At 40.8% G+C, this 23,806-nt stretch overlaps 1 protein-coding gene across 1 annotated transcript in view; it reads right to left on the bottom strand.

Annotated features, from left to right (window-relative positions):
- The window catches only part of LOC308108977 (calcium-dependent secretion activator 1-like), a gene marked incomplete at both ends in the record, with an annotated part of 180,358 nt that overhangs the window by 118,260 nt on the left and 38,292 nt on the right, over positions 1-23,806 (bottom strand). Inside the window, 2 exons of the mRNA XM_080462308.1 lie at positions 2,638-2,874; positions 3,005-3,085. Coding sequence (XP_080318434.1) covers positions 2,638-2,874; positions 3,005-3,085 — 318 coding nt within the window. The remainder of the gene's footprint in view (positions 1-2,637; positions 2,875-3,004; positions 3,086-23,806) is intronic.

Below are 23,806 nucleotides of genomic sequence, written 5' to 3'. Positions count from 1 at the left end.
ATCTTTGTCATATAATATACTGGAGCTATCAGGCAGAATAGTTTTTCTTCATAGAATCAGATTTCATTCCAGCCAGCTCAGTTCACAATCCCACCAAATGACTGAAGGATCAGTTTGGTCTTTTAGGAATTTCAATATGTTGTTGTTCTTTCCCATAGAGGTGTAAAAACAGCTTCTACTGAAATCTGAATAAAGTAGAAAACAGCTTTTTATTGAAGTGTGTGGTGATCTCTGCCACATCTCAGTGAGTAAATTGTGGGCTGGTTGTTATCCAGCCAAAGAAACCATTCATTGTACAAAAGATAGATTTTCTCCCACTTCACCCACACTGCATCTTTTATACACGATAAGAGATGGAAAAGTGCTTGTTTATTATGAATCACAGACACAGAGGCAGTAAAATAATCAGGGTGCCATGGGACTGCTCCCACTGAGGCTCAACACGAGTACTGAACAGGAAATATTTCACCCGGGAGGAAGGCAGACGTGTACCCTTCCTTTTGTATATTAAAATAGATCTGCCAGTCAACTAATTAAGGTGAGCGTCACATAGAATGTCAGTCAAGAGAAATACAGTTTCTCTAATTAGGAACTCAAGACAGGAATCCTGACACATCATTCACATCTTCATATGACTCACATGTAAATAATCTGTGTGTGTGTGTGTGTGTGTGTGTGTGTGTGTGTGTGTGTGTGTGTGTGTGTGTGTGTGTGTGTGTGTGTGTGTGTGTGTGTGTGTGTGTGTGTGTGTGTGTGTGTGTGTGTGTGTGTGTGTGTGTGTGTGTGTGTGTGTGTGTGTGTGTGTGTGTGTAAACATACATGAATTATATCTAGATTACTGAATCCAAACACATTAGACTTAAATACTTCATCCAACTGGTGAAATAGCTTTAATACATTACCTGCTGCTCTTTTGAGGTTGTACCACCTCCTGTGGCTCGTCCTAAGGTCAAAGCAGACCGTGTGGCCTTCTTAAAATTACTGGCTGGACGGCTAATACTTTGTTGGAAGTCATACACCTCCATCTCCACCTCCACCTGCACATGCACATGCACATGCACATGCACATGCACATGCACATGCACCCAGCTCCCTTTACTGTCACCAGTCGACCTGTCATGTATTTGGATTGTGTGAGGAAGATTGTGGACTCTGGAAATTCACTTGTCACACAGAAACAGTTTATTTGTTCCACCTGCTCTTTACTGAGCTCTAGCTGGAGCTTCTACTGTTTTAAGACCTGCATGACAACAATGCATCAAGGTGTGGGAGCACCCAGGTCACTAAGAAGAGATTATTGAAGGAAAGAGGTGTTTCTATATGGAAATACTTGGTGGGGCAAGATTGTATTTCAGGTCTAGTGACACCACTGAGTTCCAAAGTAAAGTGGGTGCGCAACCTTTTAGCCACAACATTTTAAAGACCATATAGGCGCCAATCCACTAAAAAATGTTGAGCCTTGAAATAGCTGATCAAAAAAACAAAAAAAACAAAAGTCAATTGAAATAGAAAAAAAAGTCAATTAAAAAAAAAGTCAACGTTAGGAATTGAACTAGGTCATGCTGTCTCATAGATAGAAGTTCTACCACTGGACCACCTGTAAAGATGCAGAACTGTGAGACTCTTAGATACTCTTGGTCACTGCTTTACTCAGTTTACCACCAAGTACCTTCAGTTTCTCCACTAAAGTAAGAGTTTCAAAGTCATACTCCAGTAAATAATCGACCTAATTAATTTTGATTTTTAACTGTTTGTTCAGTCTCACCGCTCACAAGCTGGTGTTCGTGGCGACTCGCTCCGGTTCTATGAAGCAGTGCCTAATTCTTCGCCGGCAAATCAGCTCTGAACTTCTCATTTACACTTTACTGGATGCAATACGCAATGATGCTCGTTGTAATTGGATCCAGACAGTGAGAGAGGGGCTACCCACACTAATGCACCATCGGTGTGGTTCAGGAGAAAACAGCCCGAAGCAGCAAGAGGAGACCAATAACCAGGGAGTACAGTCCTCACACACTAATTATGTGCAATTTAGGAGGAAAATGTATTCATAGACAAGAAAATATTTAAGATAATCTTAAATAATTAATAGCATACTTTGCATGCAGTCCTTCCTGATGACACCAGGTGGGGCTCAGCCCTACCTTCCCCTAATGACCAGTCGCCCCTGAGTACGGAATGACTGAATCTTAGTATTCACTAAAATGGTGAAAGTGGATATGGACCCTCCCAAATGTTCTTACCACTGTATACTTTTATATACGTTTTATTAAGCAGGGCCATACAGAGTTATTAATGCAGAACTTCTTAATGAAGGACCTAACGTTCAAGCACAATTTTTAATGTGTTTGACCGTGGCACTTCTTTAGAGAGTGAAAACCTCATAGGCAGAATAAATCATTGTTGTTGCTTGTTGAATCACTGTTCTGCCTTACAGTGTTTTTATTGAGAGTCCAGAAAGCTAAAGCCTTGACGCACAGCAGCCATCTCCTGTATTCAACTGCAAATTGAGCATTATTTCATTCCTTCATTCCTAACCGCAGGACACAGGGTGACTCACATCATCCATCACCTCTGTCTGGATCCAATTACAATGAGCACCAGTGATATAGCCCAGGCCAGCCGCTGTCTGCCTACCTCCAGAGTGAAGGACAGCACCACATCGGACTTGGACAGTGTGTTCTCATCCTCCTGGCCCATGTCCATGATGGAGGTGTTGTGGCCTCGTTTCAGCTTCTGCAGCTTGAATTCTCCTCCCTTGGACACCGGCATGCTCTCCAGGTTGGCCATGAGAAGGTTGACAGAGGATCGCAGCTCCTCAATGAACATGGCCTCCATCTCCCTGGAAGAAAACCTGGGGAACCTTCCACCATGCTGAGCATAACAAGAAACAGACGGTTAGTCAGGAGCATGCTCCAATCAAATGCTTCATATCACTTCATGTCAGAAATCTCCTAATGATATAGCTTTAGATTTGTATTTATATATTAAAGTATTGTTTTACCCGTGCAATCTGATCTGCCATTTGTAGGCGTCCATCCAGCTCTCTTCTGATCTGAGCTGCCTGCTCATCTGGGTTGTCCAGCTGTCAAAACACACAAACACAAACCCCATTTAAATGAGTTCATATAGGCTAATGCTAATGTCACCGAGTAAAAACAAGTTTATTATCCAAACAGCTTAATTTGGTGCCGAATAGACTGACAGAGACAGCAGCTCTGCAACCGTTCAACTTGTGTCTGGAACTGCTTCACGTAAACAGTAAAGCAGAATCTGTCAGTTCATTGATCTGAGGTTTCTGAGAAACTAATACATATGGGAATGTGCATTGCTACAGCATTACCTTCAATATTAATCATCAACTGGTGAGGATGGTTCATCACTCCTATTGTCAAAATATGGCACTTGTTCATTTGTTATCATTGCTTTGCTTCTATGATCCTCCATGTCTAAACAAAGTGAACATGCAAGGTGCTGGCCAGCCGAGTGATCAAACAACAACCTGCTGTAAACCAGAGTCCCAGTCAATCTTTATCGTCACATCTTTTAGCGCCATACATGTAGGATTCATTGGAATAAGGTCAAGTTTTGTACATGTGAGAAACATACAGTGTCTGCTACTTGAATTGTTTTGTTTCAGTAGTAGATGGATAGTGAATGTTGCATGCGTTTCAAACACTACGATGTATTGTCAAGTTTGGCTTTTAAAATAATGCTGAATAAAATAATGTCTTAGGTGAAATAAGGTGAAAAAACAAGAACATTGATATTCTTCTCATTTTTCATTTGCATCCCATTAGAACCAGCGGTTCTAGATGAAGTGTGACTTGTTACTCTGGACTGACAGAAGGAGCCCAGTTTAAACTTCTGACATTCAGCTTTATCCTTTTGTTGCTTAGATGCATCAAGTGTCCGATGAATTCAAAATAAAGATTTATTTTCTGTGACAGAGCGAGAATAGCCCTGAATCCACAGTGGCCTCACTGTGTGGCATTTGTTTGTTCTTTTGTGAGCTGTCTGAAGATACTTTTGACTGACTGGTCAATCTCAATCACAGCTGGGTGTGATTTTGTCTATAAGTGTTAGTCTTTAGTTTGATATACGTACAGTATGGATGACCTGTTATAGACATCCAGAGTCTGCTGGGATCAGCCCCAGTAACCCAGCAAAGTCAGAAAAACAATGGATGGATTGAAGATGTGAAGGAGAAGATCAAACAACATAATTATAGAGCTCTGAAATCTCAACTCATAGCCCGGACAACTGGGTAATTAAACACGGAATAAATCTAAAGTCATACTTTGGTAAATAGCAAACAAGTTTAGGTATTAATGTAAAGGTAATTTTTTAAGTCAGTTCAAGTCAACTCCTTTATTTATCACACACAACAATTATACGCAGTATAATGTGCAGTGAAATGCTTTAAGTACATGCTCCACACACCAAAACAGCAGTTTTTATAGGACAGAAGAATAAACATTTAAAATTAAATTTTAGAGCACAAATAAGGAAAATAGTACACTTAGGCTGCAAAAGTTATTTCAAGAAATTCTGTCATAGAAATGGTGAAATATATGTTATTTTGGTCATTTATTGTGGGAGATTTCATATTTAAATTGGCATGGAATATTGTATCATTATTCTTTTAACACTTTGGGCTTAAAATGTTTAATATAGCTACACATATTGTAGTGAGGGCACTAAAAAGAGCTATATAAATAAACAGTTCGATAAATGAATTTGACAAGCGTATTGTCTGAATCCATCTTTCAACATTCAGTGTTTTAACCACAGCAGCTTCTGCATACAAGGCAGAAGATGAGTTGGGTTGTACCATCTCAGTGAACTCTCAACTCTCCCACATTTGTGAGTCTTGGTTTGATCTAAAAACACAGTCTGTGGTGATGATAGGTGTCAGTGACAGTCTTACAAGGAATAATGTTTGTATCCTTCTCATCCTCCCACACTTTAACCATCTCACTGCTGCTCATCGTTTAAGTCTCTAATGACATCCACACTCAAGTTTCACGACCCAAAAGTTTGTTGAGAGCAGCTCGATGCCTCGGGGAACACTGCCACGTTAATGTTGATGTTGATGTTGATGTTGATGCTAATGCTAATGCTAATGCTATTGCTAATGCTAAAGCTGCAGACATCAAGTCACTAATAATCAACAGTGATCAGAAATCAATAATAGACCGGCCATGACAGAGACCTGCAGTTCTTCTGTTCAGGATTCATGTGTTCACGAACACTCCGCAGACTGACAGCCGAGCTGCTTCTCATTCAGATGAAGAGCAGCCAGTTGAGGCGGTTGGAGCACCTGATTAAGATTCACCCTGGAGGCCTGCCAGACGCCGCCCACAGCGAGGAGGCTGAGGAGGCTGAGGAACCACTGGAGAACACGACGGTTTCACCCTCTACAGACATTTCAAGCTGTGTAATGTGATGAATATATCTTTGATCAGCCTGCCAATATATTTTCATTTAGTTATCTGACTGTGTCCCAAAAAACTGTTTTGACAAGTTTGCACCTTATATTTGCAAAGAATCTCATCAGTGCCAATTACAACTGCTTTGATGAGAAAACATCGGGAACCTGTAGGTCTGTACAGCAGCTGAACTCGGTGAAACAACTGAAGAAATGTTTCCTCAGGAGGTTGTTCTGGACAGCTGCCTTTCCCTGCTCTCAGTGGAAGCTGTTGGCGAGCTGCTCGTGTCTTCACAAGGGGGCAGATGGTAGAGGAAAGCGTGGGCACACAGTTTGGAGGGAGGGCAGCAGAGAGATGAGAAAGCGTGCTGCTGGGAGAAGACAGCAACTGTTTTAAGTGATGGACGACCCACAACCAACAATATGCCAAGAGGCAAACTCTGATTACCTCCAGTAACCTGGACAGAAATACATGCCAAGAGGTTTGTGTAGGTATGTGTTCTGGAAGCCACTCAGGTTTATTGTCATGGCTGCTCCTCGTGAGTTTCTGTAGGCGTGAGCTTGGCATTTGCAATGACTGAAAATTCTACAGAAATTTTGCACTCACTCACTCACTCACTAGAAAAACATCTTGCTTTGGCAGAAACGCTCTTGTGGATGGGTCAAATGTCAAAAAACCAAATTAATTCCCATCTGACTGAATAAATATGTGTTCATACCAGCCAGTTTGAAGAAAACAATGTGGGCATTTTAATTTTCTTTATAGCAGAGATATCTGAAATTACTACGGTTATGCCAGCTGGTAGAACAGGAGGTAGAAACAACTTCTAGAAATGGATTCTCGGTGGAGAGGGGGATCATCATTGATGCATTTTAAGACAAAAAATGTGAGGAAAAGGGCAACAACAGAACGATGGTAGACAGTGTTGGGTGGAAGAAAAGATGAACGCAACACAACACTACAAAGATGTGAAAAGAGAATTGCATAAACACATCCAGTCATCAGCCAGCCAGTATATGGAAAGAGGGCAGGGCAGAGACAGAAACTAAATGAGAGTCGTTACCAGAGGAATTGAGACACCACCAATACAAAGTGGTCCAACAAGAGAAAAGACCAACAAGAGAAAAGAAGGGAGACAACATGTTGGAATTGGCCACCTTAACAAGTGGAGAACAATGGTGGAGGTTGAGATGACAGCCCACACTGGACCAGTGGAAAACTGGGATAGTAGAGCCAGGCAGCACATCCAGGAAGAGAATATGGACCAACACCGGACAAGTTTGGCCAACCACCACGCGTGCATTCAGCAATCTCAATCCATCAAAAGCAGAGCAAGCATGGCAATGCACAGCCCAGGGAAACAGGCTGAGTCAACCAATAGAGGTGAGAGAAATCAATGCACAGCCCAGGAAAGCCACCAGACACTGACCAACTGAGTTCACCCAGAAAGCCCAGACCAGCCATTGGAAGAGAGCGTCGTCTGACTTGATAGAGCACTTCACCTTCTAGTGGCAAAGCTGGTGCTTCGATCCCCTTATCATGTTGTGTCCCTATATCAAAGTGGTCTGTGGCTGTAAATGTATCCTCAAATATGATCATGTAAAGTACATTATGTCTGCTCAAGTGTAAAATGCACTGTGTAAGTTAATTTACAATTTACATTTGTCTTATACACCAAAACCAATGAACTGCAGACGTCTGCTCAAGGACACTTCAGAACTTGGAAAGGGCCAACCACCATCTGTGAGAGCAGTCAAGATCCTGATCCGTCAAGGCTACATAAATAACCCTGCTCAAGAATGTAAGTGTTTTTAAATCAAGATCTTTTCAACAATATGATCAAACCTTTTCGTGCTGAAATCTAAATGTAACTTCAAGAAGTCAAGTCAAGACCTTTATTTGTCACAAACACAATTACACACAATATAACATGCAGTGAAATGTGTTGAGCACCTCTTCCAGACCGAAACAATAACGATAACAATAGAATAAAGTTTAAAAAACAGATAGTTATTATGTTTGAAGTGCATAGTTTTGGTAGCTTAAATGTTCTGAAAATGGTATCCTTATCTGAAAATGTTCTATGTCATTCCTTTTGGTATCGAACCCTGAAAATTTATATTTAAGTAAAGATGTTATGATGTCTTAACTGGTGCCTCAGCCTAAGACTAAAAAAGCTTTGGTGATTTAACCTTGTGACATAATGTAATTAACCAAACACACTCCATTCATTGACTGACCCATGAGTGTAGATGCTGAAACCTTACCTGAAGTAACTGAAGAGTTTTTAGTGACTAGTTTCACTCGTAGGTGATATTTTCAAAACTCAAACAGTGAACTTTCATTTTGTCATTTTAAGTAATTCAAGTAGTCATAAACTGGACCCTTTATAAAACTATGGTCAAAGTCACTGGTAGTTATGTATTTACGATTGTTACCATTAAACCTATAATTCATAGTTGATGGGATTTAATGTTTCTGCGGTTTATAGGGATCAAGTAAGATAGTTCTTTCTATGAAGACATTATTGAAATCAGATACTTAATTTTTTGTCTGAGATAAGAATACACTTTAGCAATAATAGTTAAATGTCACAAGTAAGATAAGAATCGACAAAAACTAAAATCCTGAAAAGAATTCTGAATGAACGTTTGAGTGTTTGTCTTCTTGTTGAGCTCCTCCAGTAGAGACGAGCTTCAGGCCGGAGGAAAGTCGACGGCAGTGTAACGTGGCGACTTTTCATCAGACCTGAGACCATCTGCCACTCTGTGATTCCTTATACGATCCGCCTGAAGCCACGACGTTTGAAATGACCAGGCTTCACATGGGCCTTTGTCAACTCATTCAAGTGACGATATTGTGCCACTCAGACATCTGTGAGTTTTACTTAATATTCTGTTTCTGTCCAGGCAGGACATATTTACTGAAAAGCTGTGAATTTTGGCAGCTGCTACCTGAGAGAAGCTGTTCAGACTATTACAAGAAATGTGGTTTCTTTTTTTCAATACATAACACAAGCAGAATTGAAATGGTAAAGAAGTGTTTCCAAATCACAGCTGTGAAGGTCAGATCAGCTACCAGCAGGTTTACATGTTCTCCCTGTGCATGTCTTGGCTTTCTTTGGCTACTCCAGTTTTCTTCCACACCCTGGAGAGGTCATTGTTGAATCCATTCGGGAACAGTGTGGCAGTAATGAGTGTGAATGGATGGATTCATACGGTTTCCATGTGTTGTATAAGTCTTTCAAAAGGCTGAATATGGAGTTTGTTATCTCACCTGTCTTGTTACTTGATCTCTCTTCCAATGTCAACGTTCATCTTCAGGGAAGTAAAGCTGTTGAACCCTTTCACACTCTCTCAAAGATACGGAGTGGAACTAAAAACAGACCCAGACTTGAACAAAGGTTGCTAAACCAAAACTCTTCACTCAATGCCCATACCTTTTACACTCTAAAACTTTATTTAGAGTCTTTGAACTCTGGACCATTGTAGACCTGAGAAGGACGACTCTTTGAAACAGAAGCTGGTACTTTAAGACATAAATTCCCCAAAAACATTCACTAGGGGGTCCCTGAGCAAGCCACCCCTCCAATCAAAACCTAGATTCTTAAAACTAGAGGACCTGCATTCATCAAACTGCAGCTAATGTCTAACCCGGAGGTCTGCAACCTGCGGCTCTGGAGCCACATGTGGCTCTTTGGCCTGTTTGTAGTGGCTCCTTGAAGCTTTCACTAAGTCATATCTGACTTCTTTTGTTTATGAAATTGTTTTATATGTATGTGTATGGATATGCATGTATAAGCGTCTATGAGTATGTATGTATATGTGTGTATGTATGTACGTGTATGTATCTATCTACATATATGTCTATGTATGTGTTTATATATATGGATATTTAATATCAATATTTCATTTATTTGATACTTGTGTTTACATATTTGAAATAAATTAGAAAAGAGATAAAATGGCTAAAATGTCCTTCCCTCCTGTGGCCATCAGACTATAACCTCTTCCTGTAAACAGTGTTTGCTGTGTTTTAGTTCATTCCATCCTTTCTGTGCTTATATTAGTCACTGTTAAGCCTTGTACATGTTAATATTTAAAATCACTTACTTCATTTGTATCCTGTCTTACTTGATATTCAACTTTTTCATTTTTATTCTTAATTCATTTTGGCATGTGGGCACAAATGAATACTTCAAACCACAACAACAAAATTACATAAAAACCTTCTATTTATTCAGTGTGGAGGAACACTTAAAGGAATTTCCCTCAGGGATTAAAATAGTATTTCTATTCTAAAGTGTTAAGATTGTCTAAAAGATGCTGGAAAAGAAGGATTAAACCGTTAAAATCAGGTAGAGAAAAAGCTGAACAAAGACACAGCTTTTGTTCCAAAACTACAGTATATAGCCTCATTTGAAAGGTTCAACATGTTTTCCGGCTCCAGGTACATTTGATTTGGTGACAAATCACAAACAATGGTTCTTTTGGTCATAAAGGTTGCAGAGCTCTGGTCTAACATTAAAACACACCTAATATCGTTTTACTAACGCCAGGACTCCGAGATCCACAGCTGGAATCTCAAGAACTGATGAAGTCAACCTTTACGCAATCCAAAATGTGACTCTCGACCGACAGCATGTTAACTTTTTAGTTATTAGTAACCATTAACCGAACAAGCTTGTGAGGATCAAGGAAAGAATATCCTGTACTGCTGTTCACCAGGAACTATACCTCCGATGTTATGTTGGTTAGAAACACATGAACAAGCACTTGTGAATTACCACGGGTGTTTATTCTTCAGCTTGATGCAGGTTTCATGAATCCTACAAACACATGGTCGTCGTTCAATAGTCTCTTATTTTCTTCAGGCATGAATGACATTTTTTTCTGAAGCTGATCTTCAAAATACTACTCAATACTCCTCATCTGTTGCCCGGAACATTTTCTTGCATGTGGTTCCCTATTTGGTATCTATTTCTTTTCATCTTGTGACGGACATGAAGAGAACAGAGAGACGGAGGACCTGAATTTTCCTTCTCACCGATCTGTCCTTGCCTTTGATTTTCTCCCACTGGAGAACTGAGTGCCGTATGTATAGAAGACCAGAATCAAATATGGAAAGAAGTATAGATTGGATGGAGAAAATGTTTGTGAATAATAATCAAAAGGATATTTCCGTCTGTGGTGATTTTAATACAGACCATCTGAAGCCAGAGTAAAATAAAATCATAGAAAAACAGAACAACTGTTACACAAAGGAGATTTGGAATTTGCTGGAATATTATTATAAGAAACAGAACTAATAATACAAGTTATGCTGATTATATTATTGATAACAATAAGTCTATAACTAATATGGAGGAGATAGTAAATGATTTTATGAATATTTTGCAAATATTTGGCCTAAACTGGCAGAAGACATTTGGAGCAAGAAGCAACCAAAGAAAAGGCATGAGTATATTGATAGAAACTCAAGTTCAAGTTTTCTCAGTGTAGTGGGTGAAACCGAAATCATAAGCCTTGTAAAAAGATGTAAGAATAAAAATCCACTGACCGGAATGATGTTGATATGACGAGAGTTACGAGTGTTATTGATGAAATTGACAAACCTCCAACTCACATCTTCAGTTTGTCTTTTCAAACTGGTCCATTTCAGACAAAATGAAAATTGGCAAAGTGATACCGTCAAACAAAACCAGAGACAAACACCCCTTCACAAATGACAGGCCTGTTTCCTTACTTTCACAATGTGGCAGGGAGGTGATTAAGCCCCTGATGGGAATCAGGTGTGCTGCCTCACTTCTCTGCCCATAAAGGAGGAACCGCCCGTGGGGGGAAGCTACAGTGGGGGGGGGGGGGGGGGTACAACTGCCACGCACAGATACTGGAAAAACTCTTCACGGCAAAATGAGACAATCAAACTGGAAGACACAAGTTATTAACAAACACCCAATATGGATCCAACAGCTCAACTTCCCTCACAATAATCCAACTCATTGAGGAGATCACAAATAGTATTGACAAGAAAAAATACTCAGTAGACATATTCAATCATTCACACAATTAACTATGATATATCAATAGAAGATTGTACAGTTATGGTATCAGGGGAACTTTACTGAACTGGTTTAAAAGTCATTTAGGAGACAGGTGACAATATGTATATGATTCATAAATGACATTGGTCAAGTTTTGGAAAATTTAATTATTATTGCTGACAATACGAACAATTTCTGCTCAGGAGAGAATTTACAGCTACTTTTTAAAGAAAGCACAACAGAAGTAGTTCACTTCAAGAGGTGGCTTGATAAAAACAAATTGTCCCCAAGTTTGCACAAAATTAAATGTATGTTATTTGGAATTGATAGAGTCGACACAGATTCCCATCAAAATTGATAATGTTGTTATTGAAAAAGTGTTTGAATATACATTTCTGGGTGTGACTCTCGACCACCAAATCAGCTGAAAATACTGAAATACTCGAGCAGAAATCACTGTGCACTAATTACTGTTTACTTGTTTTACCCTACATGAGCTACTGTGTGGAGGTCTGCGGGCAACACGTATAAAGACATTAACAACCACTTGTCATATTGCAATAAAAATCAGGATCAGTCGATCAGGATTGTGCATAATGTGGGATTTCAGGAAGACACCAACACACTGCTTTTAAAGTCATTATCATTTAGTGAATGGATGACTATCCGCTGTGAGGAAAAGACAGTCTCTGATCTGAAGTGTTCAGTGAAGCACACTGATTCCTCACAGCCAAATATTTATCTCCCTGGTGAGTTTTCAATGACCAGGGAACACAAAAGGAAATGGAGTGAAAACCTCCACCACATCACACACACACACACACACACACACACACACACACACACACACACACACACACACACACACACACACACACACACACACACACACACACACACACACACACACACACACACACACTTCATCTGCCGTGCCCGGTGTGGCTGACTCACACCTTCACTTCCTGACAGAGCTCTTTCAGTCTAAACTGCTTGGGAAGAAGCAGTTTAAGTCTTTGGGTGTCTAACATGTAGGAGAATGGGACTGTGGAGGGCATTCATACTGTGGTGTCATTCTTCAATGAATGGGCTGAAACTAGATGAACACTGAGCCCTTCAGGTTCATTCCTCCTGACCGTCAACCAACCACGGTCCAGATTCTGTGGTTATATCCTCCATATCATGTGGATATTTGGACAGAAATGAATCCATCATCGCTGCTGATTGATCACAACAACATGACAGGTTTGATTGTGAGATAGTGAGGAAACTGTTGGTGGTCATCGTTGATGGAAACCTGCATGGAGGCCAGGAAAATGGAAATATAGTAAAGGAAGAGACTTTTGACATTCTAAATGAGGTTTACATATCAAAGCAACTGCTTTAACTGTTTAACTTCACACAACAAGTCAGGGTGAACAGCGCCCTCTAAGAGCCCAGACTGATAGGTACAGGCGTCCCACAGGACTTTGTCTGCTCCCCTGGGCTCTACACACTGGACCTTTATTCTACTGGGTTATACAGGAGAGTATCATCAGATAGTCGGTCTGTTGCAGACTGCCGTGAAGATTATGGGGGTTAGGAACCAGCCCTCCATCCAGATGCTTTATGAACGCTCCGTCACCAGACAGGCACGGAAAACTGTGACTGACCCGACTCACATCTTACATCAAGAGTTCCAGCTCCGACCTTCTGGCCTGGCAGGAGTTTCAGTGTTCCTAGAACCAGGCTGAACTGGCAGAACCTGACTGAACCACTAGAAAAACTGATTCCTGCAAATAAACACCAACCTGCTAAACAACGACCAAAAACTATCAGTGCACTAAGCTACATGATGCAATAATTTCACATATGTGCAAGAAAACCTGTGCAATACTGTCATATTATCCTGTTTATATATGTATATATTATGTATATATATTATTTTATGTGATTATATCTCTGCTGCACTTTCTTGTTTGTTATTTTTCTTATTCTGTATTTATACCTTTGTAAACTCAACAGAGTCCAGAAAACATTTCCCCACAGGTACAATATAAATATGTCCCGTATCCTTTGCTTGTGAACACAAACAAAAACTGATTTCTTATAATGGATGTTATTACTGTTTAATGCATCATTGATCCAAAGTAAATTATTTGCAATGTTGTTGTTTTTTTCACTCAATAAAAACATTCATGGAAACGTGACGCAGGAGTAGAACAGGGTGGATGGATGTTCCGTGACCCGGGCAGGAGAGCATTTCAAAGAGAATCATAAAACTACTTAAAGTCACTTTCTACAGCTAAAGTGAACCTTGGCAGAGACATGCTGGTGATACTGAGACAGTGGAAACGTGCCGGTAAGGAGTTAGAAGTGTATTCATTTAGACTCAGACCCAGTCGCACATTCAGGATTCATGACACATAACAGCAAAAGTCTTTCTGTGATTCCATTATTTAGTTAGTAACAACTCAGCAACTGTTTACTGTTTAACTCTGTTTGGAGTTCAGTTCATAACTTTGAATCCTCACAGAAACAGACTTGTAAAATCCAGTTTAGCACAACAGTTGGATGGATTTAAGCTTTTCTTGTGCTATATAAATAAAAAAAAAACCCTGTTTAAGATGTTAAAACAAAACTGAACACCCTGTTTAAGTTTACTGTTGGAATACTGACCTGTACGTATTGTTTTTATCCATTTTAAAAAGTTCTTAATTTTTGGTATTGTAGTTTTATATATTAGTTCTAATAGTTGCTCTTCTGTGGCAGTGAGTGTAGGTTTGAGATACAATTTGGCTAATTCGTGTTATAATTGGTCACACCTGGCCTCTTCAGCCTTTGAACAAGCTGTTTCTGCTCCTCTCTCTTATTCCAGATGCTCCTTCAACACGTCATTGATCTGCTGCCAGTCGTCCTCGTTAGTGAAGCGATGGTCCACCAGGGTTTGCACCACTTGTCTTTCTTTATGTGTTTGGGATGGACGGGTGTAGTCCCTGTCCTGTTTTCTGTCAGGTCTGTTTGTTTATGCACACTTTTGATTTGCATTCTTCATGGTTTCGCTTTAAAAAGCGCTTGAACATTCCGTCTACCTTTCTATTTCCATCCTCTGCTCTTTTGTTCCCAACACGTCCGCCTCTACAGAGACGAGTGGGAGGCTGAGGACTGGTTTTTATCATCCTATTGTCAAACTCAGCTGATACAAATAGATACAGCAACATAGCACCTATTTAAAGTATCCTGGCACTTTACTGATTTTCTATTAACAATGGTATGTATTGCTTTAGATCAAATTGACTTGCTAAACCAGTGGACGGACTTTCATCTGTAGTTTACCTTTCTTTTTAGGTTTCTTTCTAAACCATAGAAAGGGTTTTTATTCCTCACATTGTCCTCATCTCCATGTCCATTACAGTATTTATTTTGTTCTGTGGCTGTGTTCATTTCTTGCCCAAATGTTTGCTGCTTCTCTGAGTTCACTGCAGCTCATCTAAAGTTTACAGGAACGATGTCTTCCTTTTCACAGCACAAGAAGTGTGGCAAACTACTCACTCAGCAATTTCCATAAATGTCCATTATCTGCAGTCTTTCTGGAGAAAATGAGATAATGAGCCTTAGTTGTTGTGGTAATATTTACTGGCTGTTGTTGAGTTAGTTCCCTTCTGTCATTTTAAGTTTTTTTAGTCATTTTTTGGAAATGAAACGCCTCATTATTTATTTCACTACAAACAGTGAGAAGCACCTTTAAGGAAGTTTTAAACTTCCTGCCCCTGGCTTTCACTGAGTGTGTGTAAACGTCTCTCCTTCCTAAGATGACTCAAGCATAATGGGAAATGGAAGGATATTTCACTCATTGGGTGGCGAAATATCACATTACAACGTTGAGACCATCAAATCCTTGCAGTGAGAACATGAGTGAAGCCAGAGCTGTGAATACAGCCCATATATAGTAATGCTGATTATCAGGAATCTAAAACAAACAACTTAAAAACAAAACACCTAAAGTATTTCATATAAACTGAATAATCAAATATTCGACTCTTTCTTAAACTTTTTAGAAGATAAAACATCGAACTTGAGTGCCTAAGGTCTGGAGCCACATGTAGCAGCTCCCTGAAGCTTTCACTAACTTATACGTCACAAAACAGTTTATCTTATTTCTAACTTATTTACACAACAGGCACAACAAAAGAGCTCTTAATTGTTGCCACAAAAGGCTTTAAAAAATAACTAAAATGAAAATAGCTCAAACCACAAGATGTAAGAAAACTGCTAAAACAGTCTAACAAGAACTACAATGACTAGAATTCTGAAAACAAATACGCTTAAAAATGCTAGAAAAAAAATACATGCACAACTGCTCATAGAAGTATAGAAATTCTCAAAAAGCTGAAATGTCAGTTATTCGGAAGAAATGCTGAAAATATTGAAACCAAAAAAAAACATCTGGTCCAATAACATCTGAAACTGTAAATAAATGTTTCCAAAGTTGTAATTGAAGCGAAACAAATGCAAACATAAGATATGCTCCAGGTAAATCTATTTTGGTCGAAAGTGACAAAAATGGCTCCTTTGATCATAAAAGTAATAGACTCCTGGTCTGGAGGGTCTACAGAGGGGTCTTCAAATCCGGGCCTGGAGGGCCACTGTCCTGCATGTTTAAGCCCTCCCAGCTTCATCATGCCTCAATCTAATGTTGATGTCATCATCAAGCTTGTAAAAAAGCTCAATCGCGAGCCCTAATTGCATTCAGGTGTTTTGCCTCTGGCAGAGACCTAAAACAAGCAAGACATCAACCCTCGAGGCCTGGAATTGAGGACCCCTGGTCTAGAAGGTCTAGAAGGTCTACAAGGCCTGGAGGGCCTTTTCTCAATAGAAAATATATTCTTTCACTTTTTTTAAAAAAAAGATTACACAAATTAAATTTTTGGGTCTGTTCAAAGACCTAGTGATGTCTGCTGCCTGTAAGTCGGATATTTTTTTCTCAAGTGTAATCACAGTGCCAACATTTTGACAAAGTTCAATGTTACAAAGTCAAAAATGTCTTCATTCGCAGAAAATCAGTACAAAGTGTGATGGATATTAATCATCACTTGCTTACATAATACAAAATATGTGCATCAGCCCTTCATCAGCTCTCTTTTCTCTCACACCATCCATCCTAATCCGCTCCTCTCACCATCGATTTCTCTCCTTTGGACGGATTAACATCCTGAATCCTGAGAGGGATTAAAAGCAAAGCAATCACTGGATTCAGACAAGGAGACAACAGTCTGTGTGACCAGGGGCCTCATTTACCATCAGTGTGTACGCACACATCTGTGTGTAGTGAGTGTGTACAAACATCCCCACTCAAAGTATGGAATTTGTCAACTTGTGCATAAATATAAGCACAACTCTGACCACGCTTACGCACATCTCGTGGTAGAACAGTGAAACTACAAATAGAAAGCATTAAGTCACAGCAGGCGCTCAACAATGTCAAACACTACACGTGGCTAAATTAATAAATAAATGCTCAATTACTGACTTCATCTAGTCAGAAATATAAGTTTTGTATGTGATGTGAAACAGCAGGGACAGATATTTGAAATGTATGCCATGGATCATCTTGGAAGATTTTGGAACTGCACGTGAGGCTGGGAACGCGTTTTCAAAGTGCTGAACTCAGAGTCGCTTCTCCAACTATTGTTTTTGTTGTCACTCAATTTGATTACAAAAGAGTTGTAGGAATCCATGTCATATATGGAGATTGGTCATGCAGTGGTAGAATTGTCGCTGTTACGCAAGAGTCCAGCCTCTTGAGTTCGATTCCCAGCCAAGATGCAGTTTTGTTCATTTTTTATTTTTCCCAAGGGCTATTAATGGATTAATGCTGTGATTTTGGTCCCATATTGGAGCGAGAGACAAGAACTGAAGGCACCCCAGTGCTCAACCAGCTCCTGTCCAGTCTGGGATTTTTGGCACTGAGTTTAGCGTCGAACCACTTTTGTTCATTATTTCTGCTGGCGATCTCTCCTCTGACCCAACAGAATTAACTGGTGGTTACCTTATCCTATGCAGCTTTTCTCCTTTTGTTGGTTCAACATTCAATGTACTAAACAATATTTTCTGATTTACCTCAACCTCGCTGACAAGTATCTCAATTTCATTTGAGAAAAGTTCCTAGTTTTCATCCTCTTTGCCTTGATGATGAAAGGTAAGGAAAATATAAATATATATGCATATAAGGAGGCGTGTTGTTGTCATATATGGTTCGTTGGAGGTGTTTCTGAAGGTAAATGATCTCCAAAGTGAATGAGAACAGTGACTAAGAACAAGTGGATTTATCAACACTGATGACGTAATGCTGTGCGTACGACCCACGTGCGCATGTTTGATGAATACACATTTTTTTATTGTACTTACACACATTCTAAATTTCATTCGTAAGACAACATTTAGAACCTCTTCTACACACTGATGATAAATGAAGCCCCTGGACAGTAGGAGAGGGAGGATGAGGAGGGAGACGAGAGGAAAAGGAGAGGAGGAAGAGGAGGAGAAAGAGAAAGAGCAGCAGGAAGCGAGGAGGAGAGCAGGAAGGGGAGAGGTGGAAGAGGATGAGGAGGAGAGGAAGAGGAGGAGCAACAGGAGGAGGAAGAGGAGGAGGCAGAAGCCTCTGTGTACAGTCGTCATAGTGACCACTTGTGAGGGGATAAAGGGCAAATGAGTGTTTGTGCCTGTTTGTGTCTTTGTGTGTTGCTCGTGTACACACAACTATTCAAACAGTGCAGAACACACACACACACACACACACACACACGCGCGCAGACTTCAAAGTGTTGCAGGTGTGTGACGCAGACAGCTGCAGCTCTTTGAAGCTCTCAGTTGTCTCGTCCTTCTCCAGTCATTTGTGCAATAAAAGCAAATCAACACGGACGGCAGAGGGTTTTAGTCGGCCCGTGTGACTGGATTTCTGCCTCCTACTGTTTACGTCTCACAAACAGCCGGCTGGAGGAAGACTGACACCAAGTGTCAGCTTAAGTTGCCAAATGGGGAGCGCCGTGGAAAATTTAAGGTAATGGCGACTGTTAGCAATTATAACTGGTGTCAATCAGACTGGTGAAAAACTGGAGACTAAAGGGCAAATCTGATGCAGCTGGAAATGGATTCAGCTTCTTGTCTCCAACTGAGACCACACATCCTCACATAGTGTTTCATAGACATGTTATCTGTCTGAATATACTTCATGATTCTGAACTCAGTCCTCCTAAAACTTTTGGCCTAGAGGTTAAAGAAGCGTGGGATCGGGAGTTTTCTGGTTTGAATCCCACATGTTCATGTACACATCCCTGATGTGTCATTACTCTGGGTCCCCGAGCATGACCCTTGACCCCGACCACCTCCATGGCCAATGCAGAAAAATGGAATTTCCTTCAAGGAGATTAATAAAGATTAGTTTAGTTTAAAGATTAACTTGTATACACTGTGATCCATTAAAAACCTTGAATGAGTGTCAGCTTCCTCTCTGAGTCATGAGCCAGTCTGTTCTTTTCTAACTATACCTTGATATTCAAGACAAAACTAAAATGATAAACTTACAGTGCAGAATAAATGCAGATCTCATAGTATTAATTCAAATTCTGAGTTTAATCAGTAGGAACAAGTACTTTTATAAGTAGCAGACTCGACATGGTATAAATTGAACTGTGAGTAAAAGTACATCTGTGGAAAATTAATTACTCATAAAGTAACCCAAAAGTTACAGAATTTGAGTATTTTTACTTTATAAGTCTGAATAACCTACAAAACACTGATGTCAAACAGCATTTACAGCCATAAACCTGAAGTACAAGATGTCAACGCACTACAGTCAAAAGGTAAATGTCTAACATGTTTTCCTTTTAAAGAGGCACAAGAAATCCTTGGTTAAGATTGAGAACAGATCGTACTTTGATTTAGAAGAGTACATTCATGACATTGTGTTTCAAAATAAATGTAAAACTGAATTCTGAAGCTAAATTCTGATCCCTGTGGTTCATTCCTCCATTACAAACAGGTTGAGTTCAATAAACTGTGTTGAATCAAAGCAGCCATGAGAAGAACCCGGTGGGTTGATGGTCCTGGTTTCCTCAGGGATATTAATCCACTTTATTATCTGGAAGTTCAATATTTGAATTGATTTAAAAACTCCTCACAGTCATATCTTAAGGGGCTGTTACTCTCCTATTGTCCCACAAGAACACTTGATTCTCAGAGTGCTGCCCCCTGGAGGTTCCTAGGTTTTCTAGAAGTAGAATGGGAGGCAAAGCTTTCAGGTTTCAGCTTTCAGGTTCCTCTCGTGTGGAACCAGCTCCTGGTTTCAGTTAGGGAGGCTGACAGACTCTTCTTTTATGGTTTGACTTAACACTTTTCTATTTAACAAAGTTCACAGTTCGGCTGGTTCAGACCATGCTGGACCATTTTCTAGTGAAGCTGCTGTAGGTTTAGACTGCTTCTTTCCTTTCTCACTCTCATACATGCATGCCACCATTATCTATCTCTCTCTCTCTCTCTCTCTCTCTCTCTCTCTCTCTCTCTCTCTCTCTCTCTCTCTCTCTCTCTCTCTCTCTCTCTCTCTCTCTCTCTCTCTCTCTCTCTCTCTCTCTCTCTCTCTCTCTCTCTCTCTCTCTCTCTCTCTCTCTCTCTCTCTCTCTCTCTCTCTCTCTCGTCCTTCCCTCTGACTTCAACCTGGTTCCACCTTGCAGAGCTTTAAAGAGTTTTCCTCTCCACTAAAAGTGAACTGAATTGTGTTTAAACAAAGTTCAAATCATGGACTGACGTGTGAGGGAGGTACTTTGGGCAGTGTGAACCACAGAATGGACAGGCACGCCTCAACGTAGCAGGACAAATGTCACCTTGAGTGTTCATTCAGTACAGCACACAACATTGTTATAAAAGCGTCAGAACAGGTCCATCAGTCAGTCTTTTAGCTTGTTTTGGTCTGATGTTTGTAATAGCTGTGAAGGCGGCGTGAACCTAACCGTGAATCAAATCCAACAAGCTATTTAGTTTTCAATGGAAAAGTTTGCCTGTGGATCATCCAGAGTAACAGAGAGACTTCCTGACAGGAAATGTTTGTAATTTGGCTGAACTGATTCCTCTAATTGATTACTGAAACCACCATTGATTTGTTTCCTATCTCCTCATGGCCTGATTGATACAGCACTCACTGAGCTTTCCACTGTGTTGTGTCCTGTCTGCTGTGACCAGTTAGAGGCTTTCAGTGGCTACTGGCCTCACCGCAGCCCTAATGGTTCAAGCCCATCTGATAAAAAAGAAAACACACCCACTCTGATCTTCCCTCACTGCATATCCGCTGCGTTGGCCTGCAATCCAATTTGTCTCCCAGCTCTGGCATCATTACAGCCAAAGGCACATTCATCGTAAGAGATGCCCCTGTCCTTTTGACTCCGCTGCTCTTTATATGATGTGTGCAGTTTGTCAAAGGACAATCATCTCATTTGCTGTTGTGTGTCTTTCTGTGGCAGGTTTGAACTAATGGTGCAACAAACAAGCAAGCTGTTCCCATATGCATGCACACTATGGACAAATACACAAACCTCTCCTATTATTTACCTTTCAGCCAATAGCCAACAGGCTGCTGAGTCATTGTCAATATGCAACGACCTGTTAATCACAGATTGATGTCAATCTAATTGATCATGAAATACATTTTTGATTAGGAGCCACATACAGCACATGTGATCATGAAGTGTTTCAAGAGACTGGCGCTGGCCAGCATCAAGGCCAGCACCAGTCTCTTGAAGCGACTGGTGCTGGCTCTTGGAGTTTGACCAGAACCACTGTGTCTACAGGCAAACAGATCAATAGATGACAGCAACTCACTCGTCACCTGGAGAACTCCAACAAAACGTGAGAAACCAGAGTACCCGGTTGTTTGCACACACGTGAAGAACATGCAAACTGGGCTATATTTGAACCCACGACCTTCCCGCTGTGCGGCGAGAGCACTAGCCACTGCTCCACCGTGCGGCCTTCAGTTCCATCATTCCGAACAAGCTGCAGACGCTGCTGTAGTTTGACCAACAGACCCAAGTATGTCAGGTTGGGCAACCACAACTCCTCCACCATCATTATACTGGCGTCTTCCTCAGCCCACTGCTCTACTCCCTCTACACCTATGACTGCTCACCAACCCACAGCTCAAACACTACTACAATATTTGCAGATGACACGACCATAGTGGGTCTGATAACGGACAACGATAAGGCTGCATACAGGAAGGAAGTCTAGGAAACTCTCTACATGGTGCTGGACCAACGACCTGAACCTCAACACTAAGAAAACAAAAGAACTGAGCATTATTCCGAGTATTTAATTTGATTTGGATTCTTGTCTTTTTGTGAGAAACGTCCTCCTCTGACAAGCTTGTAATGATTCTTCTGACTGATAACTTAATACTCCCACAAACACCAGTTGTCAAAACCTGCACACTGTTCAAGACTGTAAAAGATGAATTTAAATAATCGTTTTTGCAGACTGTACGATCTGAATCTGCGCTGACTCGACCTGACTCTATGTGATTACGCAAGAAAAATAAGTCATAATCGTGCGTCATTCATTCAGGAAAAATAAAGGCACTATACATGAACATAAGTCTCACCCTGATGATAGTAATGTGTTTGAAGAATAAGTCCCCAAAATAGAAGAGGAGAATGTTGTGGCGATGTAAATTTTGCAAAGAGAGCTTGACGAAAGTACTTGTAAGCATGTAGTAGCATTTTACGTTAGTATTCCAGTGTCGCGTGGATAAGTAGGTCAAGTCATACTGCATTTCTATTGGTTTGTTTAAGCTGATGTGGTTGCAGCTGCCGCCATGACTCCCCAAATATCAGACACAGTCAGGTATTGGTTCCAGACTTACGACTGATGCCTCGACCGCCCAAGAACTGTGCACACTCTGAGCACAGAGCCAGACCGAGTCTCCCATGATCCAATGTTTGTCTCAGAATGCCAAAAATCATTATGTTGCAGAACTCTCCAGATATCTTTTGAACATATAATTCTCCACACTGTCCCGGGAACTCTTTTGAATGAACCATATTTTCGCTGTCGTAGTTACTTCTGTTGGAAAAGCTAATGCTGTGTTATTAAAACTGAGAGAGCAGAGGAGCTCAAACCTTGAAGAGTTGTATTTTGTTGTGTATTCACACCTCCACTGCTGTGACAAAGAAATCAAAGTTGTGAACCTGTCTTCTTCCAGCTGTACATTGCTTAAAGTGTTTAACACGCTCATCCTCTGCCTGCCGCAGATGTGTGCTTGCGTAGGCCAAATAGATGCTGAAGAAGGAGGTGGAGGAGGAGGAGTTGGGAGTGTCCTCGGTCATCTTACAGGCAGTTGTCGTTGGGGGGGGGGGGGGGGGGGGGGGGGGATTGGGGTTTGGGGGTTCTCTTGCAGTTGCTTTATCCACCATCCAAGTTGACCAGGGGCTGCACAGTACCAACGACTCACACCAAAGTCCAGCCATAAGCAGGAGGATGTTTGGACGACACATTTTGCGGGAGGATTTCCAGGATCACAATGTGGATTAAAGGATTAACTCCTGCAGTATGCTGTGGGCTTTTGGATTTGGATCCTTTTTTTATATGACGCACAGGCGTTTGCATGCAAATAAAACTACTTTCACAGGTGGCATTTAACAGTCTTTTGCCTGAAAACGCTCCACGAGCTGCGGAAATTGTTTTATTTGGAGTTTCCAGAGCAGCAGCTGTGACTGAAGTGAAGCCTGAGGATCAGTTTCCGTCTCTGTTCCCAGTGAAAGCGCCGCTAACAGAGTCAACAATGTGCCTCCTGTGAGATTAGTTGTTCAACCACGGCTTGGTACTGTTGGATTTTAATTGCCAGTTATTAGCCACAGCGTGCAGCGACTGCACCAAAAAGCCAATATTTACTCTGAATGCTGATAACTGGAAAACAAACAGCTCATTTAGTGGAGCTGTCTTTGTTTCTGGTAATGGCAGGGCCTCCCCTTCCTGTCTGTTTAACCCACTGCTTAACTCAGCCACGTTCTCACAACACACAGCCTTCTTCTGGCACCGTTCTGCCTTTTTCTGTCATCTCCTGCCTTTAGCTGCATCTTTATGACTTTTCTGGCATCTTTCTGCCTTTAAATGTTTATTCTTGTCCCACTGCAGAACCTGAAAAAACCTGACAGCATTAATGTACAACAGAGAAAAAAAATAATCCTTCCCTTCATCACAATATAGTGGTTTTCACTGCTCATTAGATGCTTCCTGTCATGATGGAGTGAGACAGCTTCTACTGATCGCTGCAAACAAGCGGAGCTGCAAATTCTCATTTTAATAC

Source organism: Lipophrys pholis, assembly GCF_963383615.2.
Source record: "Lipophrys pholis genome assembly, chromosome: 4".
In the NCBI taxonomy this organism is placed as follows: Eukaryota; Metazoa; Chordata; class Actinopteri; order Blenniiformes; family Blenniidae; genus Lipophrys; species Lipophrys pholis.
The sequence above is the reverse complement of the archived record's forward strand: the minus strand, read 5'-3'. Positions and strand labels throughout refer to the sequence as shown.